The 24,940-nt window shown below is 36.6% G+C and overlaps 1 protein-coding gene across 5 annotated transcripts in view; it reads left to right on the forward strand.

Annotated features, from left to right (window-relative positions):
* Nucleotides 1-2,131: 2,131 nt before the first annotated feature.
* Nucleotides 2,132-24,940, forward strand: part of LOC110092056 (symplekin) — a 127,880-nt gene continuing 105,071 nt past the window's right edge. For 4 of the 5 annotated variants that reach the window (XR_002302552.2, XM_028692489.1, XM_020816411.2 and 1 more), the window contains exons 1-9: nt 2,132-2,424; nt 7,571-7,730; nt 11,380-11,472; nt 11,556-11,664; nt 11,772-11,934; nt 15,254-15,428; nt 17,308-17,448; nt 17,549-18,082; nt 18,217-18,816. Coding sequence is in view for 4 of the 5 variants with exons in the window: in XM_028692489.1 (XP_028548322.1) it covers nt 2,213-2,424; nt 7,571-7,730; nt 11,380-11,472; nt 11,556-11,664; nt 11,772-11,934; nt 15,254-15,428; nt 17,308-17,448; nt 17,549-18,082; nt 18,217-18,816 (2,187 nt within the window). In the remaining variant the exon portion in view is untranslated. Of the gene's footprint in view, nt 2,425-7,570; nt 7,731-11,379; nt 11,473-11,555; nt 11,665-11,771; nt 11,935-14,390; nt 14,600-15,253; nt 15,429-17,307; nt 17,449-17,548; nt 18,083-18,216; nt 18,817-24,940 lie in introns of those variants that run through there. The other variant, XM_020816424.2, reaches the window with a different exon arrangement.

The following is a 24,940-nucleotide window of genomic DNA, read 5'->3' on the forward strand; positions in this document are numbered from 1 at the left end:
AAGGCATTTTAATTGCTTTTTTCTGTCTGTACATTTAGGCTTCATTTGGGACAACTTTTTAATTGCTTCTTAGCACATAGTTTTAGTAAAAAAAATTTATTTTTGTAATAAAACTTTGTTTTAAAAAGCAATAAAAAGTAGTATCGAACGAAGCCTTAGTCTCACTATAGTGATTCCAAGCAATATATACCTTTTCACATATGCTATGAGCTGAAGTTGTCGGTGGATCCATTCTAAAATAAAATAGCTTTCAACATGATTTCAATATTATGAGTAATATTATGGTCAAGATGAGTAATATATGATCTTAACACAAAATGTTTGTTTTTGGCAAACTTCCTACTATTAGTTGGAGAACTTGTCGACTAGAAAAACAAATAGAATATATATATATATAGATGACTTACATAAATGCATGATAAATTGTAAGTGAATGGATTTTATTCCCCCCATTTGAATATTAATGTCTATATGTGTTGGTCGAGAAACAAGTTATTGAGAGCTAAAATTCAGCATATAATAAATTAGTTTCCAAGTTAAATGGACCTTTGAGGTTATTAATATGATTTAAGCTGAAATTAAATTCACATATCATGCTTATGGGATACAAATTTTCACACTCAAATTAAATTCAATGTTAACCATAGACAAATAATATTTCTAGCAAAGCTCATCAAACAAAGAATAAAACGAATCCAACTCATGGAGCTCAAATTAGTAAATAAAAATTCACATTCTTGTCTTATCGCAATAAGAACACATTGTTAAATTCACATGGTTCATATATACCAATATTTAAAAGAATTTTAAATACGTTAATACTTGGATTTGGCAATAAGCCATATGCCCTCGAGAAAAAAAAAAAAAAAAATTCAAAAGCTGACTTCTCCTGCATGCAACAATCTAGCACGGAGTCCATTTCAAATCTAGCAAGCCGAAGTGATTGCCCTAAAAACTTGACTACTTTAATCAAAGAAACATTTAATTACATTTTCAGAGTATTCACACAAGATGCATGGCCAGAGGGAGATCCATAGGGCACTAGAAGGAGACATTATTGAGCGTCTCTAGGAATCCCAACAGCGATCTATCATCCCTTTCTACTAGAGGCCTGCATTGGGTACCCATACCCACACCCACCCACATACCCATCCATACCCAATGGGCATGGGTACACCCATGACATCGTGTGTGGGTATGAGTGGGTACTTAACATCAGGGGACAAACTGATTTACATTACTAATCACAATATGCATGCAATATATTACAGTAATCATTATTACACAGTGCACAACACTAAACCGTGCCATGTTCGCAATAAATTTTGATATTTAGCTTGAAATTTTGTAGTCAGAGAAAAGGACAACAAACCTCAAGGCCATTAATCCGTGTCAAACTACATTCAAGAAGCGTGAAAAGTGGGTGGGTGGGTATGACATCCTGAAAGTTATCATAGGTGGGCGTGGGTGGGAAAAACCCGCCAATGCAGAGTGTGGATACCCAATGGGTATCAACCTAGGACCCCATGTAGGGCTTTGCTTTCTACCAGCCAGCTGCAAGCGATCTGGGAGAGGACCAACCATGCGCAACTCACGAACGAAGAAGTTTGTAGAGACTCACAACCTGGGAGAGGAAATGAAGAAAAGAGCTGCGGGCTGTGAGGGAAATCTCATTTTTTCTGTAGGTTTGCTAATTCCATGTTACTAAAGTTATTCAAGTTATGTAATTTCAACCTTTAGATGTGCGATCACAAGCTCAAAATTGGTGATTTGTGAACCGAGCGATTCTTTCCGACGTGGACTATCGACGATTAGCCGATTCAACCAACGCTTCAATCAATTTTTGGCCAGCTCAACTATAAACTAACTTTCCTTATAAGACTAGATCAGTCCAATTCGAGTTTTAAAGTCTTGTTTACTTTTTCTTAAAATAAATTTTTAGTACAAAATATTAATTTTTTATTAAAAACTGTTTTAAGAAATTATAAGAAATTCGTCTTTAATAACAATTTATAAAATTATTCTCTTCGACCTAGGAATGTCTCGTAAAAATTATAATAACATATCGGTGAAAATTTTAAATATTGTGCTAAATTTATTTAAAATAAATAAATTGGCTTTTTAATTTTAATTTAGGTTTTCAGCTACATGTTTCCCATTTTCCCTCGATTCGCGACGCTTCCGGCGAGATCGAACCGGGCGAGAGCTTGGGATGGTGTTGATGATGGCGAGATGGGCCGACAGAGCAGCGGGTCTCCTGAACTCAGCGAAGTCCCCTGGCAATATTGCATCGAAGCTGGACCAGTTGCGCCAGTTGAGAGATGTCCTCCTCATTCGGGACTCCACCCTCCTGCCGGAGTTTGCGCCACGGCTGACTGAATTGGAGGTCCAGCTTCCTGGTGCCGCCCGAAAGCTTCTTGCCGAGTAAGGAATATACGAAACTCATCTGATTTGTTGCTACTTCGTGGCATTCTGTTACCTAGTTTTGCTTTGCGCTCCACTTTCCCCTGGATTTTATTTTAGATGTGTACCAATGAGGCAATGTTCAAAGCGTTTACCACACTAATGGTTAAATATATGGTAATAGGCTTTTTCAGCTAAATTGGTGGCTTTCAGAGCTAGTGAAACTCGGGCAGTCTCATAAGTTAGTGTTGGTTGTTCTCTCTAGACCCTAAACCCTATAGAACAAAATTAACTGATATTCTAGACTGAAAATGAGTAACCAGAAAAAGGTAATATTAGTGTTTCTATTGATCATTCTACATAGCATTGCAATCTTTGTAGACCATCAAATTGAACTAAACAAAGAACAACTAATAAATTAATGGTTTTCAGGTATCACTCACTCAAGATAATGTTGTTATTGAACTATAACAGCAACATCAAGCTTTTATCCCACTACGGGGGGTCGGCTACATGAATCCTATTTCTCCATTGTGTTCGGTTAAGAGTCAAATTTTTTATTTAGATCTAATAAAGAAAGGTAATTTCTAATATTTTCTAACGAAGTCTTTTTAGGTCTACCTCTACCTTTCTTAACATAGGTGACATCTAATACATCTATTCTCCTAACCGGGTCATCGGAAGGCCGCCATTTTATGTGACAAAACCATCTAAGGCGACTCTCTCTAATCTTATCTTCCATTGGAGCTAGTCCAACCTTTTTAGGTATATGCTCATTTTGTATCTTATCTCTAAGAGTAAAGCCACCCATCCACCTAAGCATCCTCATCTCTGCAACACTTAACTTATATTATGCTTCTCTTTTAATGGTCAACATTCTGCGCCATAAAGCATTATAGGTCTAACCACTATCTTATAGAATTTTCCCTTAAGTTTGAGAGGCACTTTTCTATCACAAAACAGGCCTGATGCATTCCTCCACTTCATCAATCTCACTTAAATTCTACTAATAATATCCCCATCATCTTTACCACCACTTTGAACAATAAATCCAAGATATTTAAAACGTGTACTCTTATTAATGGCTAGATCGCTCAAAGTTACAAACCCCCCACTAAATCTATTACTACTAAAATTACACTCCATGTATTTGGTTTTAGATCTACTCAAACGAAAACCTTTAGACTCTAAGGTTGATCTCCATAATTCAACTTTACCTTCAACTCCCTCTTTAGTCTTATCAACAAGAAAAATATCGTCAGCAAAAAGCATACACCAGGGAACATCCTCTTGTAATTCTCTAGTAAGAACATTCATGACTAAAGCAAAAAAGATATTGCTCAAGGTGACTGTGGACAACAAAATGTTGTTATTGAAATAGCAGTGAACCAATTAGCTACGAATTGCAATTTACAGTGGTAACTAGTACCTTGCATTTGGATTTGTTATTTTATCTTAAGTTGTAGCTTAGAACTGCTTTATACGTTCAACAATTATGTTCTTTGGCTTTATTGTTTTTTTGTATGCTTTCCTAGATGATGCTTTCTCCCAAACTTTCATGCTTGAGGTGACTGCGGATAGGAGAGATTTCGCCTCTTTTAGATTTATTGTATGACCTATTCTAGATATCCTGATGCAAGCAAAAATTTGGGAAGGGCCCTAATTTTTTGATAGCAAAAACAAAGACTTCATAGATAATAAAAAAGACACAAAATGCTCAAAAAGAGACACCTTTATATAATAAAGACTCTTACAAGACGCTTACAAACTTTGACACTTACAAACACAAACACCTTACAAGACACTTAGAAAAGGACTTACAAACTTAAGAAATAAAACAAACATAAACTCCTAAAATTGCTTTGCCTTTGCTTTGAGAAGAAGGATACATATGGAATGGCACTAGTGGAGAGAAGAAAGAGTTTAGAAGACTAGACGAAGAAAGGACAAGCTCGCAAGCTTTCCTAGAAGAAGGAGAAGGGTTGGAACAAGCTCGCAATCTTTTCTAAAGAAGGAAGAAAAAACCCTCAGGTTTTTGGCTCCAAAAATCTCATCATAAACTCTTTTTTTTCTTTGTCCAAACATCTTATATTTATAGGAGAAAAGATGGCAGCCAAACAGCCACTTCATACAATTATTAACCCAATAAATTATAGGAACTAGAAGGCTAAAAGACACCAAATGAAAGGCCAAAAGTCTCCAAAACTGCAGCAGGAATTCTGCACAGAAAACAGAGATGCAACCATTGAAATCCCCACCCAACAGCCACCAAACAGCATTAAATAAACTTATAAACCTATCAGATTTAGGGAAATGAAAGACCAACAACCATAACACATCAGACTCCAAATGGCACAGCAAAACAGAGAAGAGGGATTACGGGAACCAAGCAAAAAAGCCACATAACCAAGCAGAAAATCCACGGAACCAAGTAGCCATCCGTGGAATCAAGCAGCCAGCGGCAGAACCAAAGGGGCAAAGGCACGGGAAATTCACCCAGCACAGGAAACAAAGGGGCACAGCATAGGAACAACAAAAATCCAAGAGAAACCGAGGAGACAAGGAGGAAAATGAAAAGGTAGTATGGGGAAGGGAAAGGGCCAATTCCACTTAATAATGAGCTATCATTTTAGTTCAATAAATGAACTAAAAAACATCTCATAATGAGCTAAATTTCAGCTCAAAGAATTAATGAGCCAGCAAGTCCAAGAGTAGTAAAAACCCAAAATTTAGGATTTGATTTGACCCCCTCACTTGCCTATATCAGACTCCCTTACTTGAAAAACTCATCTCCCGATGAGTTTTCTTTAGATTTGATCCGAGGAGATGGTGGAAGGGCATCAAGCTCTTGAATTTTTTACTTCATACCTTTTTAGAATTTCATCTCGTTCTTGCATAAACTGAGCGTGCAACAGTTGCTTCTTTTTCATGTACTTCGTACACATATGCATCTTCGATTGAAGTTTGTATAATTCATTCTGAAGCAGATTAGTTGAGCTCCCTTCTGACGGCATCCATCTGTCCATTGGACTTTGAATTTCATAATCTTCTAGGTTGCTTTCTTCTTTGATTGAATCAATCTTTTTGTGATTTTCCATTTTTTTATAAAAACTTAAAAAAGAAACTTAGACTCAAAGAAAGAAAGACTCAACCTAAAGGAACCTAGACTCACACAATAGCTGTTATGACTCACTAAGACACACAAATTGCTCTGATACCAAATTGATGCAAGCAAAAATTTGGGACCCAAAGTTTTGCTAGCAAAAACAAAGACGTCCTAGATAATAGAAAAGACAAAATGCTCAAAAAGAGACACCTTTATATCATAAAGACTCTTACAAGACGCTTATAAACTTTGACACTTACAAACACAAACACCTTACATGACACTTAGAAAAGGACTTACAAACTTAAGAAATAAAACAAACATAAACTCCTAAAACTGCTTTGCCTTTGCTTTGAGAAGAAGGATACATATGGAATGGCACTAGTGGAGAGAAGAAAGAGGTTAGAAGACTAGACGAATAAAGGACAAGCTCGCAAGCTTTCCTAGAAGAAGGAGAAGGGATGGAACTAGCTCGCAAGCTTTTCCAAAGAAGGAAGAAAAAACCCTCAGGTTTTTGGCTTCTAAAATCTCATCATAAACTCTTTTTTTTCTTTGCCCAAACATCTTGTATTTATAGGAGAAAAGCTGACAGCCAAACAGCCACTTCACACAATTATTAGCCCAATAAATTATGGGAACTAGATGGCCAAAAGACACCAAATGAAAGGCCAAAATTCTCCAAAAACTGCAGCAGGAATTCTGCACAGAAAACAGAGATGCAGCCATTGAAATCCCCACCCAACAGCCACCAAACAACATTAAATAAACCTATCAGATTTAGGAAAATGAAAGACCGACAACCATAACACATCAGACCCCAAACGGCACAGCAAAATAGAGAAGAGGGATTACGGGAACCAAGCAGAAAAGCCACATAACCAAGCAGAAAAGCCACGGAACCAAGCAGACAGCCGCGGAACCAAGCAGCCAGCGGCAGAACCAAGCAGCCAGCAGCAGAACCAAAGGGGCAAAGGCACGGGAAATTCACCCAGCATAGTAAACAAAGGGCCACAACGTAGGAAACAAAGGGCGACAGCACAGGAACAACAAAAGCCCAAGAGAAACCGAGGAGACAAGGAGGAAAACGAGAAGGTAGTATGGGGAAGGTAAAGGGCCAATTCCACATAATAATGAGCTATCATTTTATTTAAATAAATGAACTAAAAAACAGCTCGTAATGAGCTAAATTTCAGTTCAAAGAATTAATGAGCTAGTAAGTCCAATAGTAGTCAAAATCCAAAATTTAGGATTTGATTTGACCCCTTCCCTTGCCTACATCATATCCCTTCCCTCATTAAATGCACCTCAACCTTTGCTTCTTTTTTTACTTCTGCTTTGACTTGTTAGAGGTGTTAACAATTTAGTTTCAGTTAGTATCAGCTAAAACATGCTTCGAAAACTGTTAAAACTTATTTTATGATGCAAAAAAAAAAAAAAAAAAAAAAAAAAAAAAAAAAAAAAAAAAAAAAAAAAAAAAATCAATGGCTCATCTTTTTGGCACCCTTGCAAGTTTAAAGGGGTTTGCTAGAACTGAGATGAGTGGGTTAGAATGGATTTTGTAGATATATGGTTTGAATTTATTATTATTGTTAGGTTTGCTTTAATTAAGTGCGGGTTGTAAGCTTATATTTTCAATTGCAGGGCCTTGAAGGGATAATTAGTTGACTTATGGTATATATTTCCTTTTACAATCTTGATCTACTTCAGGCATTTAGTCTTTACCATGTTCCAGCTTTTCATGTTATTAACATGTTGTCATGGATTTATTAAAGATTATTTGTAGTCAAGAATTTTAAAACTTTAGCACCATTAATCATGATATTGATCATTTAATTTTTTCGTGCTCTTCTATGTGGTGTTGTTCAAAATTAACAAAATTAACAGTGAAGGCCACCCTTGAGAAGCTTCAAGGACTAGTTATTTACCATATAATTTATTCCTTGAACCAAAACTTCATTTTTTTTTCTTTTTGTTATTTGCTCACTGTTAGATCATATATAATATTTTCATCTAATGTATAATGGTTTGCAACCTTTTCATTCTGTGTTCTTATCAATACAGGATACTCGGTGAGATTGGAAAAGAGCATGTAGAACTTCTGCCTGCTATTGTTCCTACACTAATAACATATTTGAAGGATGAAACACCACCAGTTGCTCGACAAGCAATTGTGACCGGGACTTCTTTATTTTGCAATTCTCTCGTGAAGATTGCAATTCAGGCAAGTTCAACAAAGTAATTATCACATGTCAATTGTCACCCTGATCGGTAAATATTTTGTCAATATTTTTTAAATAAACATTAGATATTCGGGACTATCTTATTTGTATGACATTCATGTGCTTATATGCTTATAATGTCTGGTTTACTTAGTTTCTTGATCATTTGTAGGGTAAATTACTCATGCAACATTTATTTGAGTATGGTAGTGATGCGATTGTTAAATAAGCCTTCAAAAACATATTTGTTTTAAATGTGTTTTGTTTGGCATATAACATCCTTATTTTGTTTTTGAGAAGATCACAACTAAATTTTTTTTTTGGTTGGTGGTGCGGGAATTGAACCCTGTGAGAAGATCACAAATATGCTTTTTCTAATTTATGATTTTAGGGCTGTTGATGTGTTTATTGGAATATTCTACCTAGAATGCAGACCTTCAAGATTTAGGCTGTTTTTAAAGGTATTTGATGTATCTAATATATTGCAATAAGTTAACTTCCAATTTAAATGTTGCCTTTAATAAAAGTTATGCTTATATGATGCTCAGATTGATCTCTGGATATGCTACTTGACAAAGCTACATTAGCATTTGCAATACAAACCAGCTCTTTATCATCCCAATATCATATTTAATATTACAAGTTAGCAAAGACATCCCATTAGATCATGTGAAAAATAAATTGAGGTGATTTGAGCATATACAATGGTCCTTGAAGTCAACATGCCGAGTAGTTAGAAGGTAGAAGTTGCAACAATATGTCATATTAATAGAATTTATATGAATTGATTAGTAAGGAACATGTATAGGTTAAAAGTCACATGACCACAACTTACGCAAAAGGCTTGTTAAAATTAATGCAACACCTTATTTAACATTTAAAGGAGTGGATGAAGAAGGGAAATTCATAAAGCTAATGCCAAAAAATATCTGAAGCCAATGAGAATAAACCAGAGCTATATTTCTTTTGTTCTATATGAAAGGAATTTAATTGTTCTCAATGTTTTGTGTTCGGTATACTTGATTTTTTATTCAGCCGAGAAATTTTTGAACCCACCAGCTGTAAGCCATTTTGATAAGAAGTTACTATTATTTTATGCATGTAATTCTGTGGTCAATTTATGACATTTGGTATTCCAACAAGTAAAAATGGTCTAAGAAAGAGCAGCCTTAATTATCTCCAAAACCATTGTTGCCAAAAACATCAGGTGTTATTTAGTGATTTGAAGCACACACTTTGTTTGTGGTTCGCACTTCAAAGAAATAAAGACCCGTTGCGGCGTGCATTGCACTTTTCGTGTTTACACACTGCCTAAATAAACACCACTCTATAATCTGAAGCTGTTGCTTTGAAGTTTATTTATTTTTGTGCATCATTGTTTACACAACTCTTGATGCCTGTTCTGCACTACTTCAAGTCAGACTGCTATCATTTAAGCAATTTTTTTGTTGTAATATTATTTACTGCTTCTCGAAACAAGGAAACACATTCATCCCACTTATTGGCACCTTAATGCAAGATTCTCGTATTGTTTGTAGAACAGTAACATTTGTAGAATAGTAACAATACTTCCCTATGTGGTGTTTAGGATGTTACGGAGTTACCTAGACTTGTTTACATGCCTAGGGATTGGGGTTGTATTGAATAGAGTTTGAGTCAGCCTCAACTTAAAATCAATAATTTAAATTTTTAGTCAAGTAAAGTTCAAGTCTGATTGAGAATGATAAATTTTGAATTCCATTCCATGTTCATTGGAATTGAATGACTTAATTTTTAAAATCATTTTCAAAATTCCAAAATGTGATAATTTCTTTGCTTATTTGATGATTTTACAAAGTTATTTGATGAGGACATTCGACCATGGAGAGTCTACCAGAGAAGGGGTCGTCAATCTACGGCCACGATCGCACCACTTTATTTTGAGTTATTAGTTGTATTTGATTTATTGTTGTTTTTTTTTTAAATTTTACCCTCACTTGAGGAATAGGTGCTTGTGACCTCAGGGGGCACTTTTGTATTTTGTTTTGTTTTTATATTTTGAGCTATTTATAACCTCCTATTCTTGTGATGGTTAATGAAGATTATTATGAAAATTTCAGCACTTGTGCTCTTTTGAGAGTTTTGATAGTTCTTGTGAGAACCGTGGTGAATTCCCTAGGTGAGGGCGACCTAATACCCACCAACCGCAGGAAGCGTCAGGGTTTGTGGTCCACCTCCTCCACCAAGATCATCCCCGTCATCTTACACAAGCCGCCGGCCTTCCTTCTCTTTCCTCCTAACCGCCGACTTCAAGGCCCCCTTCCCCTCCAAGCCACCGGTTCCACGGCCACCTCCTCCTCCAAACCGCCGGCCCCAAGGCCCTCCCCCTCCTCCTAAACACCAGTCTCAAACCCTAATCCTAAACCTAGCCGCCGACCATAACCCTAATCCTCCTTCCTAAGCCACCGGCCAACACCCTTCCTTGGCTCCAAAATTTCAAAAGGTAGTATTTAAGACCAAAATTTCAAAAGGTAGTATTTAAGACCCTTCCTAATTCAACTCCTTTAACCTTGGAAATTATTCAAATTCAATTGAATTTGAATTAGAATTTTATTTCCTAAAGAGAAACCCAAGGTGGTATGACCAAATATTTTCTTATTTCAATTTGATTGGATCAAGGACTAGCTCTAAGCCCATATCTTTTTTGCTGTAGTCATGGATGTTCTCACTTATACCTCATTGTATGTTTTTTGCTGATGATATTCTTCTGGTTGATAAGTCTAATAGAGAGTTGAAGGTAAATTTGAATTATGGAGGCCAACCTTATAGTTTAAAAGTTTTTGTTTTAGTGTAATTTTAGTGGTAATAGATCTAGTGGGGGGAGGAATGATAAAATTTGAGTTGTTTTAGTTGAAGTATAGAAAGTTGGAAGATAAGATTATAGAAAGTTGTCTTAGAAAGGTGAAAAGGTGGAGTAGCTCGGAAGATAAGATTATTGAAAGTTGTCTTAGATGATTTGGTCACATAAAATGACGGCTATTCGATGACCCGGCTAGGAAAGTAGATATATTAGATTTGTCTTATATTAAGAAAGGTAGAGGTAGACCTAAACAAACTTGGTTAGAAAATATTAAAAATGACATTTCTTTTTTAGAAAATATTAGAAATGACCTTTCTTTTTTAGATTTCCACATCTCTATAATCATCATTTCTACCTTTTTCTCTTCTCTTAGGGTTTAAATTCAAGTGAATTAAATGAAACACTGAAGTCATTGTGTTGAATAGAGTTTGAGACAACCTCAATTCAAAATCGATAATTTAAATTTCTAGTCAAGTAAAGTTTGAGTTGAGTTGAGAATGATAAAATTTGAGTTGTTTTCTGTGCTAATAGGAATTGAATGTCTTAACTTTTAAATCGTTTTCAACATTCCAAAATGTGATTATTTCTTTGTTTACTTGATAATTTACAAAGTTATTTGTACCATGAGTGTTCTTGTACATACACACACATACATATATATAATTGTTGACATTGATCATAAATGATCCAATGCTTTTACTTTTTTTCTGTCACAAGCATCTAACAGTAACTTTTTTCTTTTCTTCTTTTACACATTTTTAGTTGCATATACATCTCTATTATCATCATTTCTACCTTTTCTCTTCATATAGGGTTTAAATTCAAGTGAGTTAGATGAAACACTGAAGTCATCCTGGGCAGCGATGCTCAAATTAAAAAATGCAGTACTTCCATTAGCAATCCAGGTAATGTCTATGTGCATGGTGGGAATTACATTTTTCATTTTCTTAGCACATATTTGGCTTGTAATTTTTATTTCTATTGCCAGCCTGGTATTGATGGTGTAAGGCTGTTAGCTGTGAAGTTTATTGAGGCAATGGTTCTCCTTTATACACCTGATCCAACTTTGCCGTCAGATCCTCCCCAAGAAATTGATGGTACACATGATTTATTTTATTCAATTAGGTTTTCCATGAATGTATTGTTATAAATTGAAATCAGTTTACAGTTGGTGATTTTTCTAACCAAGATGACCATATTTTAGGGCTTCAGTTTAGCATATCATGGTTAAAGGGAGGCCACCCTCTCCTTAATGTTGGGGATTTGGCGATTGAAGCTGGTCAAAGTTTGAGACTATTGCTTGATCAACTTAAGTTTCCCCAAGTGAAGTTCCTCAGCAACTCCATAGTTATAGTGCTGATTAATAGGTTAGGACCATCTTACTTTCCATTTAGTTAACTTGTAAATTCCATCTGATTCCCCCAGTCCCAACACCCACCAATTGTTACCTTTTTTGTACTTTTTTCTTATCTGGTTCACGTCCTTCAGAATTGTGCACAAATTAGTAAATGCTTTATTCTGGTGAATGCAAAAATGATGTCTATGGATTTTATATGGAATAGAAGGGTCACATTATGCATGAACGAAAGGTGTTATTCTAGCTAGTTGCAGTTCAATTCTTAGAGAAAGTAAGAGTTCTATTCGTGTTTGTATATTTTTTGTAACCATTCCACCAAATTTTACAAATACCATTAACGTAAAAGAAATGTAATGTAACTGATAAGATGCTAATAAATGATCACGAATGTTACGATTAATAATTTAAGGGCATAGTGTCTATGCATGTATGTTTTTTTGCTGCTATTTGCATTCCAAAGAAAATAATTACATCTTTGAATTCTAAGGGGGAATGAAATAGATATGTAGATTGAAAAGCTGTTGTAAATTTCTCTTTCCAAATTACTTCAATTGTGATTTGAACTTGTATTTGCCAATTGAAACACCGATTCCTTTTCCCTGGGAACATGAAATTGTCATGTAGTTCCCTTAGTCCCTTAGAACATGAAATTGTCATGTAGAAAGGTTTGGATATATTCCTTCTTTTGTCATGACCTGGCCTGAAAGCTCGATTTAATGAGGTGGGAACTAAAGTCGGATGGTAGGATCAAATCATTTAAATTCATAAGTAATATAACATAAAATTTTCTCCATTCAACTGAAGAGCCACTAACAGATTTTCTCAAATACTTAACATTTGTATAAATTATAAGTTATCTGTTTTCAATTGCACGCCGTTTTCTATAGACGTACTCCTCTCTTACGTCCATTTCTAAATCTTTGGAGAGTTTTCTAAAAATATTTATTTAATGGAATGAGTTTACAAAGTAAACTCAGTGGGTAACTGTTAAAAAAATTAACATGCATAAAGTATAATACATATAATCTTTGATATATGTTCATTCATTTAACATTTGAAATACATTTTCTTTCTTTGGTTCATTACATTCCATTCATTCTTTTATTACATTCCCTTTTTCATTTATTTATTTATTGATTTTCATTCATTTATGTACCATTTCTTCGTTTGTATACTTTCTTAATACATTTATGTATTATATTTATCTATATAATTACTTTTTAACTTTACTTTTTATTTCTTTGATGTATTCTTTTTACCTGTATTTTAACACACACAATATACACACACATATATATATATATATATATATATGTATATGTACATACATACATACATCTTTCACATATACATACATTTTCATTCATTCATTTTTCAGTTAAAACAATATCTATATTTATTTATACATTTACACTTACATTGCTTCACACATGATAGTTTCAAAAAAGAAGTAAATCCTTTGAAGTAAAACCATGATATAAAATACTATGTCATGTTCGAAAGAAAATATAAAATATTAAAATTTTCACAACTATAATTACCCACTTTAATCTTTCAAATCTTTGATCCTTGTCACAGCTTCAGCCTCAATTTCCTTTCTTGTTAAATTTTTAAAGAACTCAACTCCTTCAACTTGCTTCTTTCATTTCAAAATTTCTAAAATTAAAAAAAAATATAATTTTCATGAAAAAAATGATTTAATAATAAATCTAAGAAAATTTATCTGAAAGGAATTTTTCTTACAACGAGGGGATTTTCCAAATTTCAAATTCTTCATCTTTCTCCCTCACAAATCTCTTCTCCCCACTTCCAAATGTCTTCCCTATCTTCAATTTAATGTTTCCATTAATTAGATAAAGAATTAGGAAACAATGTATACACAATTGAAAAACAAACGTTTTTCCCTCTTTCCTCGGTCGTTCCTCTAGTTTCTTCTTCATCTCCACTTTTTTGGCGATAGGAATGAAGGAGTTGTTGATTCTTATCCTCTAACACAATCAATTGCTAAAAATGGTGAAAGCAAAAGATCCAATCCCTCACACACAAGAGCTCGGCCGTTCAATACTTCTGCCCCCTCTGTTCGCATCGTGCTCCTGTTCTCGGAATGTCTATTAGTAACTGGCTGATTCAGTTGAATTGGCCCTGTCCGGTTTAGTTCTTACATCTTATTTCTACGACTTCTCGAAAATTGATATCTGTTGAACGCCAATTAGCTGACCAGCCCCCACATTGACGAAGCCAAAACCCATTTAACTCTCTTACGGCAGAAAACCACTCATAACCACCTGCAACCCACGTCGTCCACGATATGATTGAAGCAACTGATTGTGCAAATGTCATAAAACAGACAACATAAATGAATAGGGGTTTTAACACGAACTTATGCTTAATTGCTCTCAGACTAAGAACACTACTGTACCAAGACCTTCCGTGTTCTCTAGACTGTCGATTGCACCCGTTGCAATCCCTCCGGCCAAGAAGAAGGTTTTTAAGCATAAGCCAAGGCCAATCATTGCTGACCTTGCTGGCCAGAGTGTGAGTAGATCTGCTGTTCAGTATGAGAAGCCTAATACTGGGCTTCCAACATCATTACCAAGGTGCCCCTGTTGACAAAAGAAAACGAAGCTGAGGTTCCTGAGAAGACTATTTTCATTCTTGGAAAGGAAAATGAGAAGGCAAGATATTTATTTTAATGACACGCTAATTATTTTGATTTCAAGTTATCAAACTTTGATGATATAACTTGTTAGTTTCTACTTTTATTAATCCCTGAAGTCCTGATGGAAACGAGCATATCTGGAGCTACTACAATAGGCTGTCTGAATGTTAATTTTTCATTTGGCTTGCCATTTGGCATATGTTATTATGCAGAGAGAGCAGGTTTATTTTATTTTAACGTCTAGCATTTGCTCTATTTGTCGCATGTCATACCTATTCCTTAGTAATTCACGGTTTGGTTCTGGTGTTCTTTGGTTAACTCAAATAATGATATTTTTTTCATTCTGTTTACCAGACTGCTTTTCTTACATCAGATCTTAAGGACTTCAATCTGAAATTGCGGGTTGGAAAATCTAATGTGCTTTTGATTTGATATTTTCCCTTTGTATTTGAGTATTTATTTACTGGAATTCGGATACCCAGATGTTTTGGAATCATTAAATTACCAACAAGATATTTAATTACATTATCTTCATGCATATTCTGATTCTTGAAGAAAGCAGACTATCTTACATTAGATTTTAATTAGTATGGTATATAGTCAATTGATGGTGTATATTATTTATGATGCTCTTATTCTGTCCTTCTAATTTGATGATACACGCTTTCAGTGTCTCAGTTATTGCAAAGAGGAGGCCATCTTTTTATGGTCGCATATTACCAGTTCTGCTTTCTCTGGATCCTGAGTTGTCCGTTATCAAAGGAGTACAGGTTCCTGGGGCACACCATGCCTTGAAGAATGCCTTTATGGCGTGTTTGCAATGTACACATTCAAGTGCAGCACCGGTATTCTCTCTGCCTTTATCAGGATGGATACCCTTTGCATATAAATGCTTGCTAGCAGTTGATCACGTGGAATCTTTCTTCCATTTTTATTAATACTAAATCTCAGCCTTGTTCTGTTGTGAACCATTTTAATAATTTGGATGCATATGAAGCATATGCCCGTCTGACTAGGTTAAGAATTTAGGTAGATTTTTTAATTTTTTTGGCTCGTCAACTCCCATAGCATTGCAGCACTCTATAAAATGGACTTTCCTTTCGTTGCAGTTTTCATTTGATGGCTAGTAGCAAGTGGTGTGAACAAAGCTTGATGAAGAACTTTAATTTAGTTTTTGTTAGTACTTGTTTATTTCCACTTTGTTATTTGATCAGCTTTTGCTTGGTTCATGATGCTTTTCATGTTAATAAACATGCTCGAATGTAGGTCTCTTTGATTTCTTAGATTCACACCCATTTCTAGCTGTTTCACAATAGGAGTCTGACATAATTTGTTTGAAATTTGTTTAACAACTCAAGATAATGTATTTTCAAATTCTAATTTGATATCGTACTATACAAAAGCTTACTCCATTAACCTGCTTTTTATTTGTAGGACCGCAAGTTGAAGTATGTTTAAATGGGTGAGAATAGGTTTTTTATGAACTCAGATGGCATTTTTTGTGTTTTGGTCAATGGGGCTTGGGTTCTGAGAAATAAAAAATCCAATCATTTGTGTCGCTTTTCATATGCAAGCATGATTTAATTTGTGCTAAATAATAGGAAACTTAGCAACAAGAAATTTATCTTACATCAAATCAAACACGATTCACCATTAAAACAAACAAAATATACAGGCCCAAACAAGAGATCTATAACTCGTGTCAAGTTTGATCTCAAAAACAATTTGAATTTTCTCTGACAATCTTGAATAAGGGAGTACTCCTGTAGCTTAGTTACAAATCTGGTGATGTCATGAATCCATGTGCTTGTCTTCTTGTCCTCTGATTTGGACCTGGAGTTAATGAAAGTAGAAAGCATGAAATGGATTCTTTTTTGTGTCATTGAGGGAGATAGGATTTGTGGTCTTCCATAGATTTCAGGGAATTGGGGCCTTTTCAGGAAGGGTCTCCTGTTGGTACACGGGGTTTCATAAGGCGTGTGATTATGTTGAAAGTGACATTCTTTTTGCTATGATTTTGGGAGGACCTTTGGTTGAAAGATCAGCAAAAAAATTATTATAAGTTGGAATATTCTTTAGTCATTTGCAGAAAACTCAAATTTCTTAAGTGATGAGGTACATTTTTGTTTGAGAAGCTCCTTTTTTTTTCTTTGATTTTGATCAGAAAAAAACAATCCTTTTGCATTCCGCAGTCTCCTAAGGGTAATTTTTATATTGGGTTTCCTTGATTTATCATATTCTGATTTTCTTGCTTTCGGAAAATTTTTACTTGGGCATATTTGAAGAGTGGTCGTTGTACATCAAATGTTAACCTCTATGCTCTGCGTTGCATTGTCCATTGCTTGAGTCTTGTTTCAAAAAACTTTATAGTTTGGTAGCATTTTCTTGTTTTTCAATATCATTATTTATTAAATTGGTTCATATAGCTGCTTTTTTTATTTTGATTTTTTTTCTTGTGTTTAACAGCCTATGCGGAGAATCTAGAACTTTTTGATATATGATATGTCCATTTTAGTTTGGTTATCTATATCTCTACCTTTCATTAATATTTGCTTTACCATAAGATTGAAACCTAGCTGAATCTAAATGCTTCATGGAACGTTTCATTATTATATAGAATTCTGTTAGAATGCTGATATTTAGCCGCAGCATCAGTGACCTAAGGGCATGAATTTCTTTTTATCTTAGAATTTTGTATGGCTTATGTGGTTATAACATTTACAGTGGCGTGCTCGGTTGGTTGAAGCTCTAAGAGTCATGAACGGTGGAGAGCCTGGGGAAGAACTAGTTAAGAATGAACTAGTTAAGAATGAGAAAAGTCCTGAAGCTCCAGCTACTGTTATGGGTTGTTATGTGTCTAGTAAGGTATTTATTTCTGATTTCTCGTGCATCTCCACCCTATTTGACTCTATTTAGTTGATGTTTCTTTATGCAATCCTGTTAACGTCTAGCTTAAATAATCTAGGAGGAGAAATCCTTGTTGCAAGCTTCTGATGAGGTACATAGTGATCTGAGTCGTAAAAGATCTCTAAATGAAGAGTCCCAAGATGCCTTAGCAGATGATTTTGTATCTGAGAAGCGGATTAGACAATCACCCACTGTCAAAGATTCTGTTCAAATTGGTCTCGTACCAGTTAAGAATGAGCATGCCTCCTGCGATTCTTTGCCTTCTACCAGGGATGGAGACTCTGGTCCAGTACTTCAACTTGTTGGAATGTTTGGTGCCTTGGTTGCCCAAGGGGAAAAAGCTTCTGAACCATTGGAGATTCTTATTTCAAGCATTTCTTCTGATTTACTTGCAGAGGTTGTTCTGGCTAATATGCGACATCTTCCATCTTCTAGTCCTATGGCAGATGATGAGGATGAATCAAACCACTCCATGAGCAGTCTCTCTGATCTTAAGTCTTCAACTTCTGCTTCAAATGCTTTCTCTTTATCAAGTGCATTTTCTTTAGTCACAGCCCGGTTAAAATCACAACAGTTGTCTCAAGATATGAATGTAAGTTGGTTTATATATTTTTTTCTATACTATTCTTCTTTCAATGCCATATTGCAGGTTAGATATTTGGATATTGTGATTTAAAGATAATTACTGTCATCTGCATGCCTGGCGGACCTACCCTGTCCATGCAGGCAGTTCACATCAAACATGAAGAGGACGTTACAATTAAGGAGGAAAATAAAGTCACTAGCTCTAGCGCAGATCATGCTCTGATAGGGCCAGAGATGCATCCATCTGTGGCCACAAGTTCATTCTTTATCGAGAAAAATAATGCGGGGTTACAACTGTATGAGAACGATTCTGAAGCAGGAGAGGGTAAAATACCTGGTCTTGATTCAAGTACTTGTTTCAACGAAACGCTGGAGTTACCCGATGCATCCCTTGTTTTGGATGAAATTAAGGAGGCAACTCTAGAGCATGCCATAAGTTCAGGTGTTGTAGTATCACTTGATATTTCTCCATCCACTTCTACGGTTAGTTATTCTATGGAGACCTTTAGCCCAAGGGCTACAGCCACAGATGCAAGTGAGACACCTTCCACAGCATCTCATGTCTCCTCTTCACAATATTTCCTTCCGAAGATGGTGCTATGCAACATAGACCTGACCGATGACCAAAAGGATCAGCTACAAAAAGTGGCATTTATGCGCATCCTTGATGCATACAAGCAAGTAACAGTTTCTGGGGGATCAAGCGTTCATTTATCTTTACTTGCCCATCTAGGAACCGAGGTACATGTGTAAACGACTTTTCTGTGCGTTTTCTTTCTTCAGTCATTACTCTTCAATCACTCTGAATATTAAAGAAATATTGTTATTATTTTTTTTGCGTGCCTTTATTATGTCGTTTGCTCTTGTTTTCCTAAAATTGTTATTGAAATAGTTTGCCATTAGAGGTCACATCTTTGAAGCTCATCATCATTATGTATGTTGGATTGCATGCCATATGTGTGTATGCATACTTTATTTGGTTGAAACTAAACATGTCAGTTCATGTATGATGCGTGCCAGCTCATTGCTTTCTTTGTTGGTTTACTGTGCAGGATAGTGTTCATGTTAAATTTAGATAATTGGAGAGGAAAAATGCTTAATTTTATTATACAAAACTATCCCTATTTATAAATCTATACAAGATGTCTTACTAAAGAAACAGATAATTACAAAATCATGCATAATTGCCTTAATATAATCCTTACTAAATCAGCCACCCAATTATGGAAGGAGATCGGTGCGATCCAAGTGAGTTTCTCACGGATTCGCATCCTAACCGTGGGATTAAGTGTCAAGAAACAATTGAGATTTATCAGAGATCGGCATGATCTTGGTGAGCTTCCCACGTATTCCCATTTTGGCAGTTGGATCAAGTGTCAAGGGACGACTGTGATTTTAATTCTCTCTCTCAAGCTGGAGAATATATATCTGTCATTCCTAGCTTGGTAATTAGTCCTCAAAAAGTAGAGATATCAAGTCCCTTGGTGCACCATAGAGTCTTGCATTTGATCAAAACTTTGGAAGAAATTAGCTTCAGCCATTGTGGTGGCAAAGTGTAGTAATGAAGGCTATATTAAATAGGGAACAATGAAGGATGCATTGGCTATAGATAGGATAGCTGCTACAAGAGAATGCCGACAATAGGAAAAAAATATATTTCTTCAAAAACAGTAGCTAAAAACTACATCTAAATTGGCTTGGCACTTGGCACGCAAATCTCCTCCTGTTCGATCGAGCCAGCCTTCAGCCCAATGCAAAATTGTCATCTGACTCTACCTGAACACTTTTGTTCGGTCAATCCTATACAAGCGCATCTAAGGCCTCTGATCCCTCTAGTCTGATCGGTGGAAGGATTGCAGGTCTTGCACTCTTGCTTGTCCCAACCCTAAACCCTCACGAGAGGGAACTCTTAGCTCTTTTCATGCGCACGTAAGAGGTCCTATGCTCGACTTATCTCGCTTCTGCTCAGTCAACTCTGGATGTCGCATGCAAGAACCAAGACTGAGCCCAATGTCGCCATTCCCAAGAGGCTCTAGATGCTGCCCTGACGCATCATTTATTGTCCTGTGCAATGGCGCGCACCTGAGGGAAACCTTTGCTTGACTCTGCTCGGTTCGCCCTAGGCGCACGCTAAAGGAGCCTTCCCACTCGATCTTCCCTCGGTCTTCGATACACGAAGGAAGCTGAAGGACCAATATTCTTCAGAATTCTTGCATTGAAGGTTGGTGAAATGACCAATATTCCTCAGATTTCTGGTAATGAAGGCTAGTGGTGGGAACCTGTATTCTTCGAAATTCCGGTGATGAAGGTTAGTGGTTGGAACCTGTGACGACATGCATGCCAGTAGGATTTGATGCAGATGCAGAGGACACGAGAAATTTCGAGGGCCAGAGTAACAAGATGAAAGCTGTCCAGATGCACTCACCCGCTCGGTCCTGATGCATGATCTCTTGTCTTGTGTAGTCGCACGACCTCAAGTCTAGAGACAAGCTCTTGCTTGGCTCCTCTTGGTTTCGGCCCAGGCGCATGCGATAGGAGGCTACCGCATGTGGCAAGATTTAGGGTTGCACGTTCCCGCATGGTTTTGCCCCATATGCAAGCGCGGAATCTTCTGGCTACACGCGCCTCTGATCCCATTTGATCGCACGCACGCGAGAGGGTTCACCGGACATTCGTCTCTCTCGATCGAACATAGAGATTATGAGGTTCTCGCTCAACTCCTCCAGATGTGACGCACAAGATGTTCTTCTCTCTAGATCGAATGTAGAGACCACGTGATGAAGCACTATCCCCCCTCTCAGTTGGACGTACACAGGAACGAACAAGTTGGGAACCCACTCCCTTTCATTTCTCCTATTTTAACCCTCATACAGTTAGTCAAATTAGAGTGTAATAGAGAAGGAGAATCTGACCAGACATTCTTCTTACTTACCCCCATTTTGAAACACATATATCATAATTAGATAAGGTAAAAATAGTCTATTCAAACTATCCTAACACAACTAATCATAACACATCAAGATTTTCATAATAGGAAGCATATGTAATATACCTCAAATAAAATACACCTCTTAAATGAAACAGAGTTTTACTAAAACCTGTAAATTTTACTTACATAACCAAAAGTCTTTGTACAACTTCCATTTTAACTTCTATGCACACCCAAAAAGTATATACACATAAAAGAACCGTTACCCTTTCCGCCTATTGCTCTACTGGCTCCTTCGCTTTTCTTGCAGTACAACCACTACTAATGAGCTAGAATCTATAAAATACATAAACAATGAATAATAAATAATAATATCATTATTAACTTTAAGTTAGAACACATTGAAATATCATACTGATCATAAGAAATTCATAAAATTAATTTCTATCTTGTCAACTATTCAATACCTTAAAACAAATCATATGATAACTATAAGCTTTTGCATATTTTTCAGTTTTCCAATTCAAGGTTGGGTCCAAATTCCAAACTTTTTGAATTGGAGCTGCTCTCTCATTCAAGGTTAGGTTCAATTTTTCAACTTTTAGAATTGAGAGTGTAGGCTTACCTCGTCAGGTCTTTCGCCTTTACTTGTGCGAGCTTATTCCCCATATATGACTTATTTCACTTTCCCAATAATAATTTTTTTTAGCCCTCATGACATATTCATATATATTCATTCATAAATAAACGGAGTAAACTGAAATAAATGCGCTCATAAACACAATAAATATGATGTGCAATTAAATAAAACATTTATTAATTTATATAGCATCGTTTCGGTATTTCATCTTGTTATCAATTGATTCTTCTACAATACTTTGTCTTCTTTTCCTTTTGTAAACAACCTCTACTAAATTTCTCCTCATTCTCAAATTTTTTCCTTTTCTTTCTCTACTAGATTCAACAACTGATATATGACACCCAAAAACTGATTGTAGAGAATCTAAAGTCAACCCCATTCAAGACACTCAAAATTAAGCATATTTCTTACTGATTTTTGGCAAAAGTACAGCTTTTACCTTTATTGCTTCTTACCTTTTTGTTAGCTGAAGTTTTACTCTATTTTTCTCACTGGTTATCAATTACTACTACAGCTCTTACTCCCTTTTCAGTCCATTCAGCAATTTCAGCCCACTGATTTCTACAATTTCAGCAAACCTACAACAGCAACATTACCTAATTCAAGTAAACAACACCTCATTTCAACAATTATTCATCAAATTCTGCAAGTCAACAACTCTTATTTGCAGTCAGCAGCTCTTATCTATATTAAATACCTGAGTTCAGGAATAATATTTCCTTAAGTGAAATAAAATTACTGCAACAGACTGAAAACCAAATCCTACTCGCCTTCCCGATCATTTTGATCATGAATTGCAGTCGGCAGCAAGCAGTTGCTTCGAATGCCAGGGCATACCATGGATGAGAATGATACGCCCTAGGGTTCCCAAGTTTGGGTTTTCCCTAATGCTCCTTCAAAGAAAAGATTTATCCACCAAATCCAAGAAAAATAAACACAAGAGGGATGAGAGGAAGAACAAGAACCTTTGCTTTAGAAATCCAAAAGAAACAAGATACAATTTGTCCACTTCGAGAAGGACAAGGTCTCCCACTACAAACCCTAGAAAACTTAGAGAAAGGAACTAAGGTGGCTAAGAGAAAACTCAATTCTTGCATAACCCTAGAAATCCCCCCTTAATCCCTACTTATAGCAAGCAAAAGACCAAACCAAACCCACTAGTGGGCTGCCCAAGCTGAACCGCCCAGCTCAGGCCTGACCCGAGCCAAACCGGTCCAGAAATGGACCGGTTCCGCTCAAGCCGACCCCCCGCTCCGCTCCGCGTCAAGTCCCGCGCCCGCGTCGCCTTCGGCGGATCGACCCGCGCGGTCTCCTTCCCGGCCGATGCCGCGTGCTCCGGGGTCGCCGGCACTTCCTCTGCCGGCCGGCGGCGGTCCGCATCATAATGTTTGGAATGCCATCAGTTTTTGAGGAATGGAGGAGGGCATTCTCCTTTTGCATAGTTATCCTATTCTTTATGGTGGACGGTATATCATTCTAAAGTGATAATAATCCCTCAGAGATTGAGGTAGAGGTTGAAGTTATAAGAGGAAGAAGTTTAAGTATGCTTGACAAGTGGTTAGAAGCAGATGTGTTGGGAGGATGAAGAGTGGCTTCATCAAAGTTACCATTAGTTGGAGTGGATACTCGCAAGATTGGGAATTGAAGAAGTAGAAGAAAAACTATTAGTATTTGCAGGTGTCGTGATAGAAATTTTGAGATCTGGTGCCACAGCAGGGGGAGCAATGTTTGAATTGAAGGAGACCATTTTGGGGTGGCTGTGACCCTAGGAAAAAAATCCCCCTGTTGATGCTTCCGCTTCTACCAAGATGCTGAAATTTGTTTAGTAAAGGGGCTAGTGATTTGAAGATTTTGGATGGTTGGTGGTGTGATGTGCGGAAGTATCACTAGTAGCACATTGTGAGGGTTTTCGTTCATAAATGATAGGCTACAAGATGTCCTGTCCTTTAACTAAAATAATGATCTGGTTAAGCAGGACAAATATGGTGGAGATTTGCATACTAATCCTAGCAAATGTATGAATATGAATCATTTGGTGCTGAGAGGATCAATAGTAAGAGGTATACAAATTTTTCTTGCAGCTTACGAGATCCCTTTTTCAACCAATGATACAGAGGTAAAATAAAACATCTAACCCATATAGGGATTTCTTTAAAATTTTCTTAACCAGAACAAATTCAGGAGTCCTTTTTTTTTTAAAGATGAAAGGCCAATCGTTAATGAATCATAACCCTCCATTGCTCGCCATCTCAAAATCTTCAACACAGATAAAGTTGAAGAGAAAAAAGCCATATAATAGTGAGAGTAATTCAAATGCACCATTTAATTTTGAAAGTTTGCTCATGGCTTGGAATAGATTTCCATAAAGTGACTTCTTTTAGATAGGATATCTAATTAAGGCATAGCTCTAATATTTAGCCCCTTCCTCCACTTTCTCATCCAAGAACGAAACCTTTTCATTTTAATAGGGAAAGCGAAATTATCAGTGCAGGGACATGAGAAGTTAACAAACCTTTATAGTTCATTGTAAGCTTGTCGTAGCTAGTCGGTTGTCAGCCTCAACGGAGAATGAAGTGGAAGGCAAGATGAAGATACTCCGAGGGATCCATGGAGTTACCCAAGGGTACATTGGGCCTTCCGGCCACACTTGAGAGGAGACATTCAGTGGAGCAAAGGTACATTGGGCCTTCCTGCTACACTTGAAGGATCCATGGAGGTACCCAAAGATACGTTGGGCCTTCCGGCCACACTTGAGAGGAGACATTCAGTGGAGCAAAGGTACATTGGGCCTTCCTGCTACACTTGAAGGATCCATGGAGGTACCCAAAGATACGTTGGGCCTTCCGGCCACACTTGAGAGGAGACATTCAGTAGAGCAAGTGGGTAGAGATGTGTAAGGAAAAATTGGGGAGTAGGCGCAACACCATGAAATCCTACTAGCATAGCACATTAAGACTAATTGAGAAATTAGGGTTAGGGTTTGACATCGGCGATTTCCCCTTTTCCTTAGGATTTGATTGAGCAACTGTGGCGTCTACCAATTTACGGATCATCTCTTCCATTCCCCCAAATCTCTCCTCTAGGGATGAGAATTTTCCTTCCAACGACGAAAGCTTCTCTCCCACTTCCTCCTTCAATTGGCTCATCTCCCCCTCCAAAACTTCTACCTTCTTTGATGCCATGCCGTCTAGGATCGAGAGCTCTGATACCAACTTGATACGCCTTAGGTTTCACAAATTAGGGTTTGCCCTAATTTTCCTTCAAGATGAAATTTCTCCTCCAAATCCAAGAAAAAA

The sequence above is a fragment of the Dendrobium catenatum genome, unplaced genomic scaffold, assembly GCF_001605985.2.
Source record: "Dendrobium catenatum unplaced genomic scaffold, ASM160598v2 original_scaffold_212897, whole genome shotgun sequence".
In the NCBI taxonomy this organism is placed as follows: Eukaryota; Viridiplantae; Streptophyta; class Magnoliopsida; order Asparagales; family Orchidaceae; genus Dendrobium; species Dendrobium catenatum.